The 22,831-nt window shown below is 41.4% G+C and overlaps 2 protein-coding genes and 2 pseudogenes across 8 annotated transcripts; all 4 read right to left on the reverse strand.

The window, feature by feature from the left end:
- Positions 1–165: 165 nt before the first annotated feature.
- On the reverse strand, positions 166–3,140 carry LOC103333172 (protein DETOXIFICATION 35-like). 3 transcript variants are annotated; one of them, XM_008235965.3, is made up of 7 exons: positions 2,582–3,140; positions 1,339–1,964; positions 1,189–1,245; positions 860–1,098; positions 646–764; positions 471–557; positions 166–391 (listed from the first exon to the last, which is right to left on the reverse strand). In XM_008235965.3, the coding sequence occupies exons 1-7, from the start codon at positions 2,882–2,884 to the stop codon at positions 314–316; spliced, it is 1,509 nt and encodes a 502-aa protein (XP_008234187.2). In that variant the 5' UTR covers positions 2,885–3,140; the 3' UTR covers positions 166–313. The 3 variants fall into 3 exon arrangements, with proteins under 3 accessions (XP_008234187.2, XP_088908700.1, XP_088908701.1); XM_089052574.1 differs by having other exon boundaries at positions 2,552–3,140; XM_089052575.1 differs by lacking the exon at positions 1,189–1,245 and having other exon boundaries at positions 2,552–3,140.
- A 310-nt stretch (positions 3,141–3,450) lies between these two features.
- On the reverse strand, positions 3,451–12,382 carry LOC103343779 (protein DETOXIFICATION 35-like; annotated as a pseudogene). The gene is made up of 7 exons (XR_016127052.1): positions 12,024–12,382; positions 11,164–11,796; positions 10,999–11,054; positions 10,690–10,917; positions 10,473–10,602; positions 4,129–4,215; positions 3,451–4,049 (listed from the first exon to the last, which is right to left on the reverse strand). The product of XR_016127052.1 is annotated as a protein DETOXIFICATION 35-like (transcript).
- Positions 12,383–14,787: 2,405 nt separating this feature from the next.
- LOC103343778 (protein DETOXIFICATION 35-like) lies at positions 14,788–17,869 on the reverse strand. 3 transcript variants are annotated; one of them, XM_008247416.3, is made up of 7 exons: positions 17,379–17,869; positions 16,116–16,741; positions 15,966–16,022; positions 15,637–15,875; positions 15,423–15,541; positions 15,248–15,334; positions 14,788–15,082 (listed from the first exon to the last, which is right to left on the reverse strand). In XM_008247416.3, the coding sequence occupies exons 1-7, from the start codon at positions 17,679–17,681 to the stop codon at positions 15,005–15,007; spliced, it is 1,509 nt and encodes a 502-aa protein (XP_008245638.2). In that variant the 5' UTR covers positions 17,682–17,869; the 3' UTR covers positions 14,788–15,004. The 3 variants fall into 3 exon arrangements, with proteins under 3 accessions (XP_008245638.2, XP_088909352.1, XP_088909351.1); XM_089053226.1 differs by having other exon boundaries at positions 17,519–17,659; XM_089053225.1 differs by lacking the exon at positions 15,966–16,022 and having other exon boundaries at positions 17,349–17,869.
- A 311-nt stretch (positions 17,870–18,180) lies between these two features.
- LOC148917520 (protein DETOXIFICATION 35-like) lies at positions 18,181–20,966 on the reverse strand (annotated as a pseudogene). The gene is made up of 7 exons (XR_016127334.1): positions 20,600–20,966; positions 19,745–20,377; positions 19,576–19,631; positions 19,288–19,494; positions 19,050–19,168; positions 18,879–18,965; positions 18,181–18,799 (listed from the first exon to the last, which is right to left on the reverse strand). The product of XR_016127334.1 is annotated as a protein DETOXIFICATION 35-like (transcript).
- Between the last annotated feature and the right edge of the window lie 1,865 nt (positions 20,967–22,831).

Consider the following 22,831-nt stretch of genomic DNA (forward strand, 5'->3'; position numbering starts at 1 on the left):
AACCTTTTGGGGCTTTTAAGTTTTATTGAAAATATAATTGAAATTGCACCAAAAAAAAAAAAAAAAAAAAAAGGACCGTCGCTAGGTGTAGTGTGGCTCATACCATACTCAAATCATGGTAATGGTTGGCCAAAGTCCAAAAAATAGGCGCCGACACCGTTAAGCTTATGAACAGAGGAATATGCATTGGCCTCCGAAAATGGCAAAGCTAGAAATCTCACTATATCATTGCCTTTTTTGTACTTGTACTTAAGGATATTTATTCATCCAAAACAAAAATTTTGAACATTGAACATTGAAGGAGCAAAGAATTTCAGGTACTTTGAGCTCCATTCTCAGCTGTGACGTCTTGACCACCCCACTTCCTCACGCGTTTTGTTGCTTGCTCCACCTGCAGTTTCATTTCAATGTGGATATTTTCAAATCTCACATTGTTTATGATTTGCAATGAATTGAAATATTGATTATACCTCTTTGTTCCAGTTGGTTTTGTAGAGCACAATCATCAGAAGCAAGGTTTGGAGAGCAGTTCCACATATCATGCCCCCCCAAAGTCCCTGCATCAATCACAGGAATTCATCAAACGCTTGTGAATTATAGTAACCTACTTGGAATTTGGAAATGATACTATATATCTTAACTTACCATCACACCCAGATTTGCAGTATAACCAAGAAGATATCCAAGAGGAAGTCCAAAAATGTAGTAACAACCCAAGTTTATATAAGCTACCAGTGCCTGCCATCCACCTCCAATTGCAACCCCTTCAAGAAGCAAGCAAGCAAACATGGGCATCAGCAGAAGAAGTGGCATTATTTGTATAACATTTCATAAACTTAGTCGCACATCAAACGGGTACCTGATATTATTGGCTGGATGCTGTTGAGCAACATAGTTATACCAAGAAGATATGCTAGCTTAGCGACCGCTTGTTGCAGCTCCTTATCACTTGTGAAAAGTAGGGAAAAACTGTCTTTGGTTATCGAGATCACAATCATGAAAAAAATCCCAATTAGAAGACACTGAAATACTGTCACATAGACAGAGTATTTGGCTGCTCTTGGTCGTCCTGATCCAAGCTCATTGGAGACACGCACACTGCATTATTAGTAGACATTTAAAACCTTAATTAACTCATTCACCAACATGAGAATAATCATTCAAATGCAATATGCAATGCTTGTTCACCTTATTGCCACATTTATTCCAATGAACAACATTAGTTCAAATCCGTTAATGTTCATGCTGCGAAAGGAAAAGAAGAGAATGGTATATTAGCATTAGGTATCAAAAGCTTATCATTAACCACCATGGTATTAGCATTAAGATGTTAATTACCAAATAGAAAGGGAACCAACTGCTATAACTGCATTATCAAGATGGCCTGTGAGAATGAGTATGCTCATCGTGTACCAAATCTCAAGGCAGAGCATGACAGCAGAGGCAAGGGAAAGTCTTACAAAAGCCCATATCTCCTTGAAAGCCAACCATGAAAACCCAGTCCAGCCGTCCCTGCACCAACCCATTATATACACAACTTGAGCAATTGCCATGCCCCATCTTACAATGTCAAATGCAACAGCTGCACCCATTGTGCCCCAACCAAACACCAAAATGAAGAGACACAGCAGTCCAATTTGTATGATCAAACCCAAAACTGCAATCCATGCCAGAACCATAACCTTTCTCTGAGCCTGAAGGAACTTCTGAGCTGGAAAAATAATGGCAAGTGAGAACAATGAGGGGATTGTTTGGATAGTAAATTCTCCAGCAAGATTGGCTATGTCATCTTCTTGACCTAGCAACTTCAAAACGGGTGTGGCAAAGATGTAAATTGGCAAGATGAAGAGGCTGGTTACTAATAGGATTATCCATGAGCGCTGCATGTAAATCCCAAGCATATGAATCTCGCCAGCTCCAAATGCCTGCCCACACAGGGTCTCCAGAGCACTCCCCATGCCAAACTGCATAAACATAACATATTTATTCTTCATATTTTTGACATTCTTAAAGTTGCCATATTGGTACAATTCATGCATCATTGTTGAAAATAATGCACATTTGGTGGAGATTCTACAAGCTAGCAGAATTTTCTAGGATAATTTAGAATGCAAAGTCGGCGGATGTATTCCCTAAACACTAGTCGCTAACTTAATAGAAGCTAGTTGAAAGTTCTAGTTGAAACTACAATATAAGCGGCTGGAATTACAAGTTACAGGTTCACTAGAATAACCACTTTACTAGATGGTTGTTCCCTCTATAAATAGGCACTAAGCTTTCTATTTGTAATCAATCTAGTGATAAAGGCCAATAGCTACAACTAACAGGCCAAATAGCTAAGCCTTGTATCCATCCTATTGTCAAATAAATAAAATCATTCTATTGTTCTTTTAAAAACCCAACAGTGGTATCAGAGCGCCACTCACACACTTTCTAAAACCAACAATCATCAAGGTTCTCTTTCCAAATACATATACTTAACTAATAATCGAAACTTCAAATTCCTAGTCTGGCAACATATATATATGATATAACATGTCAGAAAACTGACATATGAGGAACTAAGGGGAAGAAAATTGACCAAGAATCCAAAAGCGAATGTGGTAATGACGGCTAGAGAAATGGAGACAGCTGAGAGCTCTACAGTTCCGAGATGACCAACAAAGAGAACGACAGCAAAGTTAGTCCCATACATACACAACATAGTGATCACTGCCGGACCTGCCATTTTCCAGAGCTTCACTGTCTCAATCCAAAACATACACCGCAGCGCATCGAAGCTCCTCAATGGGGCATAGTCTTCATTCCCACCTTCATACAGATCATGAGGCTTAGTGCTCAACTGATCAGCGCCTGCAGCTGTGTCCAGTAGCGGCTCCTCCATTAAGATAGGTAGATAGGTCTCTCAGGTTGAAGTTTTGAAGGATATATATATATTAAATGATTCATATTCTCTGAGGCTGGATGAATTGAATTTGGTCGTGTGTGGTGTGAAAGACTCAGAAAGAGACGTCTACATTAGTCTCTGTTATCGGTCCACCGTTAGACTGAAAAACAGTGTTAGACTGAAAAACACTGACTATTCAACCATTGGGTCTGTACTCTCTATGTATCTGCCTCTAGAATGAGAGAAATTCTGATCAAAGGCAGATTCACTTTTCTTTTTTTCGTTTTTTCCATTGTAATATGACGTTAAATAATCTCATTATATTCATGTCCACCATGTGATAAAACAACCCATAAGTCCATTTGTTCTTTTTTGACAAAGTAACCAAACCCTTTTGGGATTTTAAATTTTATTGAAATTGCAAATACGTGAGTACCACTGCTTGGTGTAGTGTCGGTTATACTCATTAGTCATATCATGGTTGGCGCCGACGCGGTTGTTAAATTTGTGAACAGAGGAATATGCATTGGCCTCTGAAAACGGCAAAGCTAGAACAGAGGATATTTATTCTATTCAAAACCCTCACTTAGCCAAAAAAGTTTGAACATTGAATGGAATGGAGGAGCAAAGAATTTCATTTCATGTACTTTGAGCTCCATTCTCAGCTGTGATGTCTTGACCACCCTGATGATTTGTGGCTCAACTTGTCCACTTGCACCGAAAGCATATTCCAAGTGGGATAGCTGCAGAGAAATAAGAGGCTTTGGCAGAGGAATAGTAAGCTTTGGCACGTGGGGGACAAAAGTCATGCAAATATGGCTGGCCTTGACCCGGTGGCTTCTCAATAAATGAAGAAGCATGGCAGCAGCTGAAGCAGAGGAGAAGAGAGGGAGAAACAGCAAGAAGCCATTCGGCCAGAGAAAAGAAAATTCTCTCAAATTGTTTTTGCTTTGTATTTTCAGTGTTCTTCCCATTGTGAGTGTGTGAGCTTGGGTTATTTGGATCTTTAGGCATTGCCGAACCAGTATAAATCTTGGTGTTCTTGTTGGTGTTGTTTTGTTCCCTTTATCTCTTGCCCGTTGTTGTTTATTTTCACTCACATTTGGTTGACGCTTCCGCACAACACACCCCACTTCCTCACGTGTTTTGTTGCTTGCTCCACCTGTAGTTTCATTTCAACGTGGATATTATCAAATCTCGCATTGTTTATGATTTGCAATGAATTGAAATATTGACCATACCTCTTTGTTCCAGTTGGTTTTGTAGAGCACAATCAACAGAAGCAAGGTTTGGAGAGCAGTTCCACATATCATGCCCCCCCAAAGTCCCTGCATCAATCACAGGAATTCATCAAACACTTGTGAATTAACGAAACCTACTTGGAATTCGGAAATGTTACCATCTTAACTTACTGTGGGAACCGAATTAAATCAGACCTTAGGTCAAATGATTCATTCCATTTGGGGATTGTTTGACCTAATTGGAAATTATTCAACCTAATTGGGAGTTACTCATTTTAATTAGGGATTACCCAATTAAATGGAACGTTACCTAATTAGGTTGAGAATTGACTTGATTCCTACCACAATTCCCAATTAAATGAGGAGTTACCTAATTAATCAAATCAATTCCAAATAGGGGAGGAATAATTCCCTTCCATCTACGGAATTATTCCTCTGAAACCCTAGCCTCCAAGACCACTATAAAAGGATAGCCACACACAAGGGTTGAGGTACGTTTGAAATCTCTACTGAAACTCTGCAGAAAATTCCTCTCAAACCCTAGCCACCTCATTTCTCTCTCTCTTTACATAAGGCTCCGGCCGCCCGGTTTACACCCTAAACACATCTCCGTACCCTAGTTAGCTATTGTTTTCTATACGATTCAATTGAACTAATTTAGGCATCGGAGGGCCTTGGGGTGTGGCCCTCTCATTTGTTCCATTTTGCAGGGGGAAAGACGAGGTGAAGAAGGAAGAGGAATCTTTGCAACCGAATATTCTCGTGAGGAAATTTGTACAAACAAATTGGTGCTTTCATTGAGAGCACGAGATATACTTAAAGCGTGCTCCAAACCTATTTTTTCAATCCACATAAGCCTTCCAAACAACCATGGTTGGAAGCAAACGCCTTAGGAGCAAAACCACCGCGACTTCGCACTCCGGAACGGCTGAAGCCTCGCTGCCACCACGAGGTACAGCTGCTGCCAGCGATTTGCAGCAACCTCCCATCGCTGCCAGCACGTTCCAGCAGCTTCCCGGTGAGATCCAGCAACATCCCATGGCTGCCAGCACATTCCAGCAGCTTCCCAGTGAGTTCCAGCAGCCTCCCATGGCTGCCAGCTTGTTCCAACAGCTTCCCGGTGATTTCCAGCAGCCTCCCATGACTGCCAGCGCGTTCCAGCAGCTTCCCGGGGGGTTTCAGCAGCCCCTTGTGGCTGCCCATGCTGTCCAGCCACCTCTGGCAGCTACGCAACCTCTCCAAACAAGTGCTATAGCAACCGAAAAGCAGCAGCAACTGTGCCATGAGGCTGCTGAGATTGCAGCGCAGCCACGCAGCCCCGTGGCCTCCTTCGTCGTGCAACCGCAAGGCCTAGGTGCCGGTGCCGCCACCCATGACAGTGCCGCCATTCATGACCACCTCAATGCCATCTCGGGCCATTTCCTAGTCTTGGAGCAAATCCATTCACTCCCTCCTTTGCAACCACACTTGACGTATGCACCCATGTACACATCTAATGGAACCCTAGTCCATCTGCCATTGGGCCCAATCCATACCTCTATTCCCGACCTGCCTAGTCAAGTGACCCTTAACTCACGAGTTAGGGGGTCGACGACCAAAACAATTTAATTGGCTAGCTACTTAGGCAGATCAACTTGGGTCAAGACCTTGGAGCCCATGATGAGGAGAGAAGGATCCGCGAGCATACCGGCGAGCATTTTGAGGGATCTCAGACTAGTCGATCAGAGACAAACTAGCAGGGGAGAGAACGAGATCGTGCGATGAGACGCAGACATCCGCAAGCTGTACTCTGAGTCGATCGACGATCCATTCAAGACTACGCTCACAGGAGGCACGAGCCCGTGAACTATTGCATGACGAATGCAACGACCGACGTTCACTAACTTGTTCGAGAACCAACTCGCAGGCGACAACTCATGAGGGAATCTTCGCAAGCTCAATCCAACAATCGCCTCACGGGCAGGGCAACGAAGGAGGTCAACCTCTTCAAGTCGACGAGGAAGTCAACCATCCCTGCCTGAATCACGAGGGTCGCTAACGGGATCGGCAAGGCATGCGCGCGGAGGAAGTCGAGAAGCTCGTAGACGACCGACTTCGTAACTTAAAGATCGGTGGAAATTTTGAAGATGCTCTACGCAGGAAGGTGGACCAAGCAAACTCTACACCCTTCATTATCGAAATCGAGCAAGCCGCTCCCCCGAAGAGATTCTCAACGCCTTCATTCACGCATTTCAAAGGAGATTCTGATCCCGAGAGCTATCTAAAGCACTTCAAAAGTATCATGATCTTCTACAAGGCTAACGACGCGCTGATGTGCAAGGTGTTTGCAATGACCTTGCAAGGAGTAGCCCAAGACTGGTTCCACAGCTTGCCATCTGAGTCGATCAGCAGCTTTAAGGAGCTAGCTCACGTCTTCACCAAAGAATACACTTCTTATCGGACGATCAAGAAGAACCCTGACCACTTGTTCAACCTGCAAAAAAAGGATGATGAATCCCTCCGAGATTACATCAAGAGGTTCAAAGCAGAAAGGGCAAACATCATTGGATGTGACGATCGAATTGCGTCATTGGCCTTCAAGAGGGGCTTGCCAATTGAGTGTGAGTTGTATTGCGAGCTGACCATCTCTCCTTGCCAAACACTAGTAGAAGTCTTTGCGATAGCAGAGCGCTATGCACTTTGGGATGATGACCAGACCGCCGCAAAGAAAGCGTCGATCAACCGGTTGAGCCGGCAAGCGAAGAAATGACATGATAAAAGACAAGGATGGGGGCAAGCGCGGATTACAGCCTCGGGAGGTGCTCCAACAATGAGAGCTACACCAAGTTCATTATTCTGATACGGCAGTTCCTAGCCCAAGTAAAGAATATGTCTTGGTTGAAGAAACCATCGCATTTGAAGGAAAACCCAACCAAGAAGGATACCAGTAGGTACTGCGAATTCCATGAAGGGCACGGTCATTACACAAATGATTGGTTCGCCTGGAAAAAGCACCTCGAAGAACTGGTCGAAGATGGTCATTGTACGGAATTCATCGCAAAGGGGGCTATCCAGAAAATCAAAGATCGTGAGGCAGCTGCCAATGAACCTCAACGAAAAAAGTCATACGGATCAGCACGATCCTAGCCGACTTTAAGAGCTCGAGTGACCAGCAAGGAGCAGAAGAGAAAGATCATACAAGCGACAAGCACAAGTCTCCTAAGTTGTCACCTGCTACCCAGTCATGGAAGACAATATCGACATCATCTTTTAAGGGAAGGAAGTTCCAAGACAACGAAATGCCCATCAGCTCCGAAGGTACTATCCATGAAGCTTCTCACCTATCAGCTCGGCTTTAAGCAGGCGATCAGGCCTCCCTCACCTCCATTGAAGACAAGTTACTTTTGATGTTACCCCGGCAAGTCATCTCTTTTACTCAATAAAGCAATATAGTCACACAGACATCAATACAAGTTCAAGCTTTTCTTTCCAATGGAGTGTTCACAAATGCAATCGACACGTTTCTGGACGTAGGCCAAACGGGCCACTCTCATCCACACGTCTCGGACATATGCCAAACGGGCCACACACCAATCGACATGTCTCTGGACGTAGGCTAAACGGGTCACCCTCATTGACACGTCTCCGGATGTAGGCCAAACGGCACTCATCGACACGTCCCCGGACGTAGGCCAAAGGGCCACCCTCGCCGACACGTCCCCGGACGTAGGCCAAACGGGCCACACTCATCGACACGTCCCCGGACGTAGGCCAAGCGGGCCATCCTCGCCGACACGTCTCGGACGTAAGCCAAGGGCCACACTCATCGACACGTCCGGGACGTAGGCCAAACAGGCCACACTCGCCGACACGTCTTCGGACGTAGGCCAAACAGGCCACCCTCCATCAACACGTCCCGGACGTAGGCCAAACGACCCACACTCATCGACACATCCCGGACGTAGGCCAAACGGGCCACACTCATCGACACGTCTCCGGACGTAGGCTAAACAGGCCACCCTCATCGACACGTCTCCGGACGTAGGCCAAATGAACCACACTTATCGACACGTGTCCGGACGTAGACCAAACAGGCCACCCTTATCGACATGTCTCCGGACGTAGGCTAAACGGGCCACACTCATTGATATATCTCCGGACGTAGGCCAAACGGGTCACCCTCATCGACACGTCTCCGGACGTAGGCCAAACGAGCCACCCTCATCGACACGTCTTCTAGTGTAGGTCAAATGGGCCACTTCCATCGACACACGTCTCTGGACATTGACCAAACATGCCGCAACTTGGGAAAAGACATCCTACTGGATATGCAGAACATGCTCCGAGTCCCTCAAGGGGACCTTGGCACTCATAAATTTCCTAAGGGAAACATACAATTGGTTGGTTACTCAAGCAGTTCACAAGTCGATATGCAAATTGAAGTTGAAAAGATAACTAAATTTCCATAACAAGCTGACCAACCGGCTAAGTTCAACAAAAGGAAGATGGTTAAAAAGACCATTTATTCTAAACAAGAAAGCAGACTACAAAAGATGAAAAGAAATAAAGAAAACTTCATCTACTCTGAGGCGCCAGCAGGACACCTCTGAGTTACTGACCTCTTCGACATTCGCCTAATCGTTATGCCTTCAGCATCCTGATATGCCTGCTCCATAGCATCTGCCATCATCTCATCTATTGCATCCACTCTTGTGCTCAAAACGGAAGTAGGCATCTTTTCGACTAACTAAGCCAGCAGTAGAAGATGGGGCAACAGCAGACGAGTTTCAGATAGTTTTAGTAACAAGAACCACTCCTTTTTAAAGCAGATGAAATGTGGTTTCCCTTTGTTTTTCCAAGGAAAGGCTCGAGAATGTGCCAAGATCGCCGGCCTGACGGATGTGATCGACCAACTCAGCACAGAAAGACGGGTTTTATACGAAGTTCATCTTGAGCAGATCAAACACACACGCATCCCTTACAGGGCTAGACTTGTTTGCCTTTGGATCAACCGCCCGCGCTGAAAAAGAACTCTTCGCCCAGGCAGATGACTCTCTCATCTTCTTAGCCTCCGCAAACCTCACTTCCAAAGGAGTCAATGATACTGAATCAACTCCACGCTTGACTGCTCGTGACTCAACAGCTGGATCATGAGCGAACCTCCCGCTTCAATCTCCATCTTTTGACCGCGCAGACGACTCAAACTTCGAGAAGGAATGTCTGCATCTCTTTGACGCTTGGCAGAATTAGATCGGGCACAAGTTGCCTCACGAAGTAGATCATGGTTTTCAAGCTTGTCAGTAGGAGGCTCGGGCAAAATACCCCGAACATAGTTCATACCAGCAACCTTCGTGCTATCTGCGCCCACTAGATGTTTGGCCCTGGCAGATGACGGTAGAGCAGACCCCACTTAAGTCTTCTTAGCAGAATGGAACCTTGGCTTCTTCCTCAATAGAGACACATTCTCTACCTGCGAAGGAGTAGCTTCATCTCTTGAAGACTTGACAGCAGCCTTTATTTTTGGGGAGATTCAGAACACTCCTCCCGCCTAACCGCAGATCATCGATCTGGACCATTCGCTCATCTCTCAACATCCCGAGCAGGGGGCAGACCACCACCTCCTTCACTCGAGAGCCCAAGTCCACGAAGGAAACCTAGTTACAGCTGGACAGCCCAACGGATAATCTACATCTCCTACATGCCACCACGCGCCATGCAGAAGTGAGGGGCATTTGTGGGAACCGAATTAAATCAGACCTTAGGTCAAATGATTCTTTCCATTTGGGGATTATTTGACCAAATTGGGAATTATTCAACCTAATTGGGAGTTACTCAATTTAATTAGGGATTACCCAATTAAATGAAACGTTACCTAATTAGGTTGAGAATTGATTTGATTCCTACCACAATTCCCAATTAAATGTGGAGTTACCTAATTAATCAAATCAATTCCAAATAGGGGAGGAATAATTTCCTTCCATCTACGGAATTATTCCTCTGAAACCCTAGCCTCCAAGACCACTATAAAAGGATAGCCACACACAAGGGTTGAGGTACGTTTGAAATCTTTACTGAAACTCCGCAGAAAATTCCTCTCAAACCCTAGCCACCTCATTTCTCTCTCTCTTTACATAAGGCTCCGGCCTCCCGGTTTACACCCTAAACACATCTCCGTACCCTAGTTAGCTATTGTTTTCTATACGATTCAATTGAACTAATTTAGGCATCGGAGGGCCTTTGGCCAACACCCCCCCGGGTGTGGCCCTCTCATTTGTTCTATTTTGCAAGGGGAAAGACGAGGTGAAGAAGGAAGAGGAATCTTTGCAACTGAATATTCTCATGAGGAAATTTGTACAAACACTTACCATCACACCCAGATTTGCAGTATAACCAAGAAGATATCCGAGAGGAAGTCCAAAAATGTAGTAACATCCCAAGTTTATATAAGCTACCATTGCCTGCCATCCACCTCCAATTGCAACCCCTTCAAGAACCAAGCAAGCAAGCAAACATGGGCATCAGCAGAAGAAGAGGCATTATTTGTATAACATTTCATCATAAAGCGTAGTGGCACGTCAAACTGGCTGGATGCTGTTGAGCAACCTAGTTACACCAAGAAGATATGCTAGCTTTGAGACCGCTTGTTGCAGATCCTTATCACTTGTAAAAATTAGGGAAAAACTGTCTTTGGTTATCAAGATCACAAGCATGAAAAAAATCCCAATTAGGAGAGGCTGAAACACTGTCACATAGACAGAGTATTTGGCTGCTCTTGGTCGTCCTGATTCAAGCTCATTGGAGACACGCACACTGCATTAGTAGAAATTAAAAAACCTTAATTAACTCATTCATCAATATCAGAATCAGAGACAATATGCAATCCTTGTTCACCTTATTGCCACATATATTCCAATGAACAGATTTGTTCCCACCCGTTAATGTTCACGCTATGTTGGCCAATGGGAAGGAAATAGAAGAGAATGCTATTAGTATTAAGTACCAAAAGCTTATCATTAATCACCATAATAATCAAGAGGAGTTTTAGATGTTAATTACCAAATAGAAAGGGAACCAACTGCTATAACTGCATTATGAAGATGGCCTGTGAGAATGAGTATGCTCATCATGTACCAAATCTCAAGGAAGAGCATGACAGCAGAGGCAAGGGAAAGCCTAACAAAAGACCACATATAATTGAAAGCCAACCATGAAAACCCAGTCCAGCCGTCCCTGCACCAACCCATTATATACACAACCTCAGCAATTGCAATCCCCCATCTTGCAATGTTAAATGCAACAGCTGCACCCAATGTGCCCCAACCAAACACCAAATGAAGAGACAGAGCAGCCCAATTTGTATGATCAAACATAAAACTGCAATCCATGCCAGAACCTTAACCTTTCTCTGAGCCTGAAGGAACTTCTGACATGGGAAATTAATGGCAAGTGAGAACAATGAGGGGATTGTTTGGATTGTAAATTCTCCAGCTAGATTGGCTATGTCATCTTCTTGGCCTAGCAACTTTAAAACGGGTGTGGCAAAGATGTAAAATTGGCAAGAGGCAGAGGGTGGTTACAAATAGAATTATCCATGAGCGCTGCATGTAAATCCCAAGCATATGTATCTGCCCAGCTCCAAATGCCTGCGGCCTGCCCACACAGGGTCTCCAGAGCACTCCCCATGCCAAGCTGCATAACATAACAAATTCATATTTTTGACATTCTTAAAGCTGCCATATTAGTACAATTCATGCATCATCCACATCAATCTTATGTTGCCAAATATATAGTGTAATGTCATTTTCATATACCTAAGTAATAGTCGAAACTCCCATATTCATAGTCCGGCGACATATGACATGTCAGATGTATAGCATGTGCTTGTCATAAGAGGAAATAAGGGGAAGAAAATTAACCAGGAATCCATCAGAGAATGTGGAAATGACCGCGAGAGAAATGGAGACAGCTGAGAGCTCTACAGCTCCGAGATGACCGACAAAGATAACGACAGCTGAGTTAGTCCCATACATACACAACATAGTGATCACTGTCGGACCTGCTATTTTCCAGAGCTTCACTGTCTCGATCCAAAACATACGCCACAACGCATCGAAGCTCCTCGTCAGCGCATAGTCTTCGTTCCCACCTTCATACAGATCATGAGGCTTAGTGCTCAACTCAGCGGCAGCTCCTGTGTCCAGTAGCAGCTCCTCCATTTAAGTTAGGCAGATGGGTCTCTGGCTTGTAGGGAATTGTGTTTTGATCGATGCCTTTGAATAGGAAAACGCCTTTACATAAAGGACAAGACTTCCTCCCTCACTTCTATCAAAGTGACATCTTTCCTCCTTTTTGAATTGTCAAAACTGTTTTTTGGTTTTTTAATAACTTTTACTAAAACCTTAGCTTTTTACCAAAATTAAAAAAAAAAACGAAAGGGCCACAAAGACATACTTTTGATTGAGGAAGGAAAATTATTTTATTTTTTAAAAGGTTGAGAAAAATCAAAGTGAAAAAAGAAAAAAAAACAATGGGGTTTTTTTTTCTTTTCTATTTTGGTAAAAAAAAACTAGGGGTTCAGTAAAAGTGGGAAAAGAAAAAAAAAACTGTTTTGACAATTGAAATAGACACATGTCACTTTGTGGTTGAAACACAATAGAAGGTAGGGAGGGGAGTATTGTCCTTACATAAATACACAATTTTCTGTATCTAAGAGGTAAAGAAAACAAATACTTTCTCATATGAACCATTAACTTAATACTTGGAAGAGTTTATTAAATTTAAGCTAAGCAAGTTTGGTTGTTTGTTTCTCCCGCAGACTTTGATCCCCCCTGCCTGTATCTTGTAAATATGATGCAACAATTTATTTGTTAAACTAAAGCAGATGGATTATAATAAGTACAATGAAACCAGTATCTCAGTTGTTTAGTCAATCATAAGGAAACCGGCACACATGAATGTGCAGGATCACAAGGTGTATGAATAAGTTCAAGCTGCTATCGGTGGTTCGTTTGAAGAAGTCTAATAGAACCCTAAACTCGATGCATGGCTTTCATAACTCGGTTGGAAACAATAATTATTTGTATCACATTTAGCGACGAGCGCAAAAGAATGTGCATTTAGTGCAAGCTATATACGATTTTTGACTTACATAGTGATATCAGTAACATGGAATGCATAGAAAATATATCATATGTTAATAATAAGTATGCAATAACTGCGCCATGTTCTGTTATCTGATTCTGAGCTGTGGCTGCTTTGGACAATGTCACTGAAATCTTGAATGTTGGAATGCATATTTCGTGGGGTTTGCATATAAATCATATAAACGTGACCCACGCACGCCGGCATCCTTTCTCAGTTTGCAACTTTGAACCTCATTTACTGAATATGAATTTTGTTTATCCATTGGGTTGAGCAACATTATAGATATGTAATCATTTTGTTGCTTTTTCATCAATCACATTCACAGTTTTTTCATAGGTCCCGTAACTCTGTTTTAGTCCTTTCTATCGGCATCATTCTTCTACTAAACTAGTGCCTCCCTCATAGAGCCAAAAATATCTCATTGTCCTTCAATCAACTGTTCATCCATTGGGTATCTGTCTCTAGAATGAGAGAAATTATGATCAAAGGCAGATTCACTTCTTCTTCTTTTTTTTCGTTTTCTTCATTGTAATATGATATTATTATTGTAGCAAATAATCTTATTATATCGATATCATCTTAATATAGTATGTCGACCATGTCAATATTGCCCAACGTGATGAGCACCACTGACACCATTAGATAAACTTAATACTTATGAACAGAGGAGGAGTATGCATTGGCCTCCGAAAATGGCAGCAATTTGAGATCTCACTAATTCTCGAGCTAGATAGGCTATGTCATCTTCTTGACCTAGCAACCCTAAAATGAGTGTGGCAAAGATGTAAATTGGCATGAGCGCTACTTGTAAATCCCAAGCATATGAATCTGCCCAGCTCCAAATGCCTGTCCACACAGGGTCTCCAGAGCACTCCCCATGCCAAGCCGCATTTTATTTCATCAAACAACAACATAACATATTAAGTTTTCATATATTTGACATTCTTAAAGTTGCCATATTGGTACAATTCATGCATCCACATCAATGTTCTCTTGCCAAATATATATATATATATCTATGAACGTCATTTTCATATATCTAATTAATAGTCGAAATTTCAAATTCATAATTCGGCAACATATAACATGTTAGAACTCATCAAAGCTCCTTACCGGCATGTTACACGTAGTCTTCGGTCCCACCTTCATACAGATCATCACGAGGCTTATTGTTCAACTCAGCGGCAACTGCTGTTAGGTAGATAGGTCCCTAAGTTTGAAGTTTTGAAGGTTAGTTGGCTCCTTTACTTCTTTAATGTTTAAAAGGTTCTTGGAATAATTAATTAAGGAAAGTGCTAGGCTACAATAATTTATTTGTTAAACTAGCAGACCGCGCTGTACTTTTTGGGATATATGATGCTAATTCAAAGGAAATGTCCGTCCATGAAAAGACAGGAAAATAAGGTGATTTTAAAAGGATCATGAGGTTGGGAGGGGATAGATGAATCGTTGAAGCCAAGCCAACCCATGCATACATCCGTGACTCGGTTAAAGAGTAATGTTATTTGTACCATATTTAATGATGACATCAAGAAAACACGTAATGAGGATCACTGCTTGGCGTCTGAAAATTGTAAAGATGGGCCTCGCTGCAATTAGAGATCTCACTACATCTTTTGTACTTGTACATATTAAGGGGTGCACAAAATCAAACTAGTAGGCAAAAGGATATTTATTCCATTCAAAACCTCATTCATCCAAGAAAAAAAAGTTTGAACATTGAACTGGAATGGAGGAGCGAAGAATTTCATTTTCAGGTACTTTGAGCTCCATTATCAGCTGTGACGTCCCGACCACCCCACTTCCTCACGCGTTTTGTTGCTTGCTCCACCTGCAGTTTCATTTCAATATGAATTAAGAAGGAGAAATTCAATACGGGTATATCCAAGGACCATAATGAAAACAGAATTACAAGTCAATTCTTGGTTGTATTTTTTTAAGATTTTCAAATCTCACATGGTTTATGATTTGCAATGAATTGAAATATTGATTATACCTCTATGTTCCAGTTGGTTTTGTAGAGCACAATCAACAGAAGCAAGGTTTGGAGAGCAGTTCCACATATCATGCCCCCCCAAAGTCCCTGCATCAATCACAGGAATTCACCAAACACTTGTGAATTATAGTAACCTACTTGGAATTTGGAAATGATACTACATATCTTAACTTACCATCACACCCAGATTTGCAGTATAACCAAGAAGATATCCAAGAGGAAGTCCAAAAATGTAGTAACAACCCAAGTTTATATAAGCTACCAGTGCCTGCCATCCACCTCCAATTGCAACCCCTTCAAGAAGCAAGCAAGCAAACATGGGCATCAGCAGAAGAAGTGGCATTATTTGTATAACATTTCATAAACTTAGTCGCACATCAAACGGGTACCTGATATTATTGGCTGGATGCTGTTGAGCAACATAGTTATACCAAGAAGATATGCTAGCTTAGCGACCGCTTGTTGCAGCTCCTTATCACTTGTGAAAAGTAGGGAAAAACTGTCTTTGGTTATCAAGATCACAATCATGAAAAAAATCCCAATTAGAAGACACTGAAATACTGTCACATAGACAGAGTATTTGGCTGCTCTTGGTCGTCCTGATCCAAGCTCATTGGAGACACGCACACTGCATTATTAGTGGAAATTAAAAACCTTAATTAACTCATTCACCAACATGAGAATAATCATTCAAATGCAATATGCAATGCTTGTTCACCTTACTGCCACATTTATTCCAATGAACAACATTAGTTCAAATTCGTTAATGTTCATGCTGCGAAAGGAAAAGAAGAGAATGGTATATTAGCATTAGGTATCAAAAGCTTATCATTAGCCACCATGGTATTAGCATTAAGATGTTAATTACCAAATAGAAAGGGAACCAACTGCTATAACTGCATTATCAAGATGGCCTGTGAGAATGAGTATGCTCATCGTGTACCAAATCTCAAGGCAGAGCATGACAGCAGAGGCAAGGGAAAGTCTTACAAAAGCCCATATCTCCTTGAAAGCCAACCATGAAAACCCAGTCCAGCCGTCCCTGCACCAACCCATTATATACACAACTTGAGCAATTGCCAAGCCCCATCTTACAATGTCAAATGCAACAGCTGCACCCATTGTGCCCCAACCAAACACCAAAATGAAGAGACACAGCAGTCCAATTTGTATGATCAAACCCAAAACTGCAATCCATGCCAGAACCATAACCTTTCTCTGAGCCTGAAGGAACTTCTGAGCTGGAAAAATAATGGCAAGTGAGAACAATGAGGGGATTGTTTGGATAGTAAATTCTCCAGCAAGATTGGCTATGTCATCTTCTTGACCTAGCAACTTCAAAACGGGTGTGGCAAAGATGTAAATTGGCAAGATGAAGAGGCTGGTTACTAATAGGATTATCCATGAGCGCTGCATGTAAATCCCAAGCATATGAATCTCGCCAGCTCCAAATGCCTGCCCACACAGGGTCTCCAGAGCACTCCCCATGCCAAACTGCATAAACATAACATATTTATTCTTCATATTTTTGACATTCTTAAAGTTGCCATATTGGTACAATTCATGCATCATTGTTGAAAATAATGCACATTCGGTGGAGATTCTACAAGCTAGCAGAATTTTCTAGGATAATTTAGAATGCAAAGTCGGCGGATGTATTCCCTAAACACTAGTCGCTAACTTAATTGAAGCTAGTTGAAAGTTCTAGTTGAAACTACAATATAAGCGGCTGGAATTACAAGTTGCAGGTTCACTAGAATAACCACTTTACTAGATGGTTGTTCCCTCTATAAATAGGCACTAAGCTTTCTGTTTGTAATCAATCTAGTGATAAAGGCCAATAGCTACAACTAACAGGCCAAATAGCTAAGCCTTGTATCCATCCTATTGTCAAATAAATAAAATCACTCTATTGTTCTTTTAAAAACCCAACAGTGGTATCAGAGCGCCACTCACACACTTTCTAAAACCAACAATCATCAAGGTTCTCTTTCCAAATACATATGTAATGTTATTTCATTTCATGTACTTAACTAATAATCGAAACTTCAAATTCCTAGTCTGGCAAAATATATATAATATAACATGTCAGAAAACTGACATATGAGGAACTAAGGGGAAGAAAATTGACCAAGAATCCAAAAGCGAATGTGGTAATGACGGCTAGAGAAATGGAGACAGCTGAGAGCTCTACAGTTCCGAGATGACCGACAAAGAGAACGACAGCAAAGTAAGTCCCATACATACACAATATAGTGATCACTGACGGACCTGCCATTTTCCAGAGCTTCACTGTCTCAATCCAAAACATGCACCGCAGCGCATCGAAGCTCCTCAATGGGGCATAGTCTTCATTCCCACCTTCATACAGATCATGAGGCTTAGTGCTCAACTGATCAGCGCCTGCAGCTGTGTCCAGTAGCGGCTCCTCCATTAAGATAGGTAGATAGGTCTCTCAGGTTGAAGTTTAATTGAATTTGGTCGTGTGTGGTGTGAAAGACTGAGAAAGAGACGTCCACATTAGTCTCTGTTATCGGTCCACCGTTAGACTGAAAACACTGTTAGACTGAAAAACACTGACTATTCAACCATTGGGTCTGTACTCTCTATGTATCTGCCTCTAGAATGAGAGAAATTCTGATCAAAGGCAGATTCACTTTTCTTTTTTTCGTTTTTTCCATTGTAATATGACGTTAAATAATCTCATTATATTCATGTCCACCATGTGATAAAACAACCCATAAGTCCATTTGTTCTTTTTTGACAAAGTAACCAAACCCTTTTGGGATTTTAAATTTTATTGAAATTGCAAATACGTGAGTACCACTGCTTGGTGTAGTGTCGGTTATACTCATGAGTCATATCATGGTTGGCGCCGACGCGATTGTTAAATTTGTGAACAGAGGAATATGCATTGGCCTCTGAAAATGGCAAAGCTAGAACAGAGGATATTTATTCTATTCAAAACCCTCACTTAGCCAAAAAAGTTTGAACATTGAATGGAATGGAGGGGCAAAGAACTTCATTTCATGTACTTTGAGCTCCATTCTCAGCTGTGATGTCTTGACCACCCTGATGATTTGTGGCTCAACTTGTCCACTTGCACCGAAAGCATATTCCAACTGGGATAGCTGCAGAGAAATAAGAGGCTTTGGCAGAGGAATAGTAAGCTTTGGCACGTGGGGGACAAAAGTCATGCAAATATGGCTGGCCTTGACCCGGTGGCTTCTCAATAAATGGAGAAGCATGGCAGCAGCTGAAGCAGAGGAGAAGAGAGGGAGAAACAGCAAGAAGCCATTCGGCCAGAGAAAAGAAAATTCTCTCAAATTGTTTTTGCTTCGTATTTTCAGTGTTCTCTTCCCATTGTGAGTGTGTGAGCTTGGGTTATTTGGATCTTTAGGCATTGCCGAACCAGTATAAATCTTGGTGTTCTTGTTGGTGTCGTTTTGTTCCCTTCATCTCTTGCCCGTTGTTGTTTATTTTCACTCACATTTGGTTGACGCTTCCGCACAACACACCCCACTTCCTCACGTGTTTTGTTGCTTGCTCCACCTGTAGTTTCATTTCAATGTGGATATTATCAAATCTCGCATTGTTTATGATTTGCAATGAATTGAAATATTGACCATACCTCTTTGTTCCAGTTGGTTTTGTAAAGCACAATCAACAGAAGCAAGGTTTGGAGAGCAGTTCCACATATCATGCCCCCCAAAAGTCCCTGCATCAATCACAGGAATTCATCAAACACTTGTGAATTAACGAAACCTACTTGGAATTCGGAAATGTTACCATCTTAACTTACCATCACACCCAGATTTGCAGTATAACCAAGAAGATATCCGAGAGGAAGTCCAAAAATGTAGTAACATCCCAAGTTTATATAAGCTACCATTGCCTGCCATCCACCTCCAATTGCAACCCCTTCAAGAACCAAGCAAGCAAGCAAACATGGGCATCAGCAGAAGAAGAGGCATTATTTGTATAACATTTCATCATAAAGCGTAGTGGCACGTCAAACTGGCTGGATGCTGTTGAGCAACCTAGTTACACCAAGAAGATATGCTAGCTTTGAGACCGCTTGTTGCAGATCCTTATCACTTGTAAAAATTAGGGAAAAACTGTCTTTGGTTATCAAGATCACAAGCATGAAAAAAATCCCAATTAGGAGAGGCTGAAACACTGTCACATAGACAGAGTATTTGGCTGCTCTTGGTCGTCCTGATTCAAGCTCATTGGAGACACGCACACTGCATTAGTAGAAATTAAAAAACCTTAATTAACTCATTCATCAATATCAGAATCAGAGACAATATGCAATCCTTGTTCACCTTATTGCCACATATATTCCAATGAACAGATTTGTTCCCACCCGTTAATGTTCACGCTATGTTGGCCAAAAAATGGGAAGGAAATAGAAGAGAATGCTATTAGTATTAAGTACCAAAAGCTTATCATTAATCACCATAATAATCAAGAGGAGTTTTAGATGTTAATTACCAAATAGAAAGGGAACCAACTGCTATAACTGCATTATGAAGATGGCCTGTGAGAATGAGTATGCTCATCATGTACCAAATCTCAAGGAAGAGCATGACAGCAGAGGCAAGGGAAAGCCTAACAAAAGACCACATATAATTGAAAGCCAACCATGAAAACCCAGTCCAGCCGTCCCTGCACCAACCCATTATATACACAACCTCAGCAATTGCAATCCCCCATCTTGCAATGTTAAATGCAACAGCTGCACCCAATGTGCCCCAACCAAACACCAAATGAAGAGACAGAGCAGCCCAATTTGTATGATCAAACATAAAACTGCAATCCATGCCAGAACCTTAACCTTTCTCTGAGCCTGAAGGAACTTCTGACATGGGAAATTAATGGCAAGTGAGAACAATGAGGGGATTGTTTGGATTGTAAATTCTCCAGCTAGATTGGCTATGTCATCTTCTTGGCCTAGCAACTTTAAAACGGGTGTGGCAAAGATGTAAAATTGGCAAGAGGCAGAGGGTGGTTACAAATAGAATTATCCATGAGCGCTGCATGTAAATCCCAAGCATATGTATCTGCCCAGCTCCAAATGCCTGCGGCCTGCCCACACAGGGTCTCCAGAGCACTCCCCATGCCAAGCTGCATAACATAACAAATTCATATTTTTGACATTCTTAAAGCTGCCATATTAGTACAATTCATGCATCATCCACATCAATCTTATGTTGCCAAATATATAGTGTAAATGTCATTTTCATATACCTAAGTAATAGTTGAAACTCCCATATTCATAGTCCGGTGACATATGACATGTCAGATGTATAGCATGTGATAAGAGGAACTAAGGGGAAGAAAATTAACCAGGAATCCATCAGAGAATGTGGAAATGACCGCGAGAGAAATGGAGACAGCTGAGAGTTCTACAGCTCCGAGATGACCGACAAAGATAACGACAGCTGAGTTAGTCCCATACATACACAACATAGTGATCACTGTCGGACCTGCTATTTTCCAGAGCTTCACTGTCTCGATCCAAAACATACGCCACAACGCATTGAAGCTCCTCACCAGCGCATAGTCTTCGTTCCCACCTTCATACAGATCATGAGGCTTAGTGCTCAACTCAGCGGCAGCTCCTGTGTCCTGTAGCAGCTCCTCCATTTAAGTTAGGCAGATGGGTCTCTGGCTCCTCCATTTAAGAATTGTCAAAACTGTTTTTTTTCTTTTTTTTTTCTTTTTTATAACTTTTACTGAAACCTTAGCTTTTTACCAAAATTAAAAAAAAAAACGAAAGGGCCACAAAGACATAATTTTTTTATTTTATTTTTTTTTGGTAAAAACAAAGACATAATTTTGATTGAGGAAGGAAAATTATTTTATTTTTTAAAAGGTTGAGAAAAATCAAAGTGAAAAAAAAAACACAAAACAATGTCATAAAAAAACTAGGGGTTCAGTAAAAGTGGGAAAAGAAAAAAAAAATTTGTTTTGACAATTGAAATAGACACATGTCACTTTGTGGTTGAGCCACAATAGAAGGTAAGGAGGGGAGTATTGTCCTTACATAAATACACAATTTTTTGTATCTAAGCGGTAAAGAAAACAAATCCAATAAAGCATTCTCATGAACCATTAACTTAATACTTGGAAGAGTTTATTAAATTTAAGTTAAGCAGTTTGGTTGTTTGTTTCTCCCGCAGACTTTGATCCCCCCCTGCCTGTATCTTGTAAATATGATGCAACAATTTATTTGTTAAACTAAAGCAGATGGATTATAATAAGTACAATGAAACCAATATTGGTACAATTCATGCATCCACATCAATGTTCTCTTGCCAAATATATATATATATATCTATGAACGTCATTTTCATATATCTAATTAATAGTCGAAATTTTAAATTCATAATTCGGCAACATATAACATGTCAGAACTCATCAAAGCTCCTTACCGGCATGTTACACGTAGTCTTTGGTCCCACCTTCATACAGATCATAACGAGGCTTATTGTTCAACTCAGCGGCAACTGCTGTTAGGTAGATAGGTCCCTAAGTTTGAAGTTTTGAAGGTTAGTTGGCTCCTTTACTTCTTTAATGTTTAAAAGGTTCTTGGAATAATTAATTAAGGAAAATGCTAGGCTACAATAATTTATTTGTTAAACTAGCAGACCACGCTGTACTTTTTGGGATATATGATGCTAATTCAAAGGAAATGTCCGTCCATGAAAAGACAGGAAAATAAGGTGATTTTAAAAGGATCATGAGGTTGGGAGGGGATAAGATGAATCGTTGAAGCCAAGCCAACCCATGCATACATCCGTGACTCGGTTAAAGAGTAATGTTATTTATACCATATTTAATGATTGTTATAGAACAATCAGTATAAAATCAAAATAACAGAATAATAAAAACCAACGAATATATTTTATATAGATATAATTGAATCAATACAACAATAATATAGATTGTAGAATACTGACTTGAATTGTAGATAGAGTCCTGCAGATTTGCAGTGTCCTTTAGACAGTAGTTCTCCTCTACCCTTGTGCTTGTAGTTCAATAGAGTCACCAGGATTAAACTATCTTAAATCTAAGCCTAAGCGGTGGCTTTGATTTACTGGCGAACAGTGGTATGAATTCTCTCAGGAAGTGTAAAATGTGAGAATGATGATGCAGTTCAAAGGTGATGATCTGGTTTGATTGTATTGTCATTATATAGAGGTCTGACACCTTTTCATGCAACAGTTATGTTAACTGTTTTATTTAATTCGAATTTCAGATTTTGGTTTTATCTGAAAAAACCGAATTTTCAATTAATAAAAATAAATTATTAATTAAATCAATAGAGCCCAAGGCCTAAGGCCCATCTTCAAACCATGTTGAGGCTCAAGTTTGCCTCCACTAGGCCCATACTCTATTTAGTAATTCTAATGTGTTGGTGCTTATAAACTATGGAAGAAAACTACTCTCTTCCAATGTGGGACTACATGCAAGTGTATTTTCCTATACAAACTCTAACAATGATGATATCAAGAAAACACGTAATGAGGATCACTGCTTGGCGTCTGAAAGTTGTAAAGATGGGCCTCGCTGCAA

The sequence above is a fragment of the Prunus mume genome, linkage group LG5, assembly GCF_029339155.1.
Source record: "Prunus mume cultivar Tortuosa linkage group LG5, ASM2933915v1, whole genome shotgun sequence".
Taxonomy (NCBI): Eukaryota; Viridiplantae; Streptophyta; class Magnoliopsida; order Rosales; family Rosaceae; genus Prunus; species Prunus mume.

Bases quoted from the DNA above. Each gene is read 5' to 3' on its own strand.
- LOC103333172 (XM_089052574.1), bottom strand. From the start codon at position 2,884: ATGGAGGAGCCGCTACTGGACACAGCTGCAGGCGCTGATCAGTTGAGC. The intron at 1,965-2,551 runs GTCAGTTTTCTG...ATGTTTATGCAG, and splicing joins TTCCCCTTAGTTCCTCATAT to TTTGGCATGGGGAGTGCTCT. The intron at 558-645 runs GTAAGTTAAGAT...TGATTGATGCAG, and splicing joins CTGCAAATCTGGGTGTGATG to GGACTTTGGGGGGGCATGAT.
- LOC103343778 (XM_008247416.3), bottom strand. From the start codon at position 17,681: ATGGAGGAGCCGCTACTGGACACAGCTGCAGGCGCTGATCAGTTGAGC. The intron at 15,542-15,636 runs GTACCCGTTTGA...TGCTTCTTGAAG, and splicing joins CATCCAGCCAATAATATCAG to GGGTTGCAATTGGAGGTGGA. The intron at 15,335-15,422 runs GTAAGTTAAGAT...TGATTGATGCAG, and splicing joins CTGCAAATCTGGGTGTGATG to GGACTTTGGGGGGGCATGAT.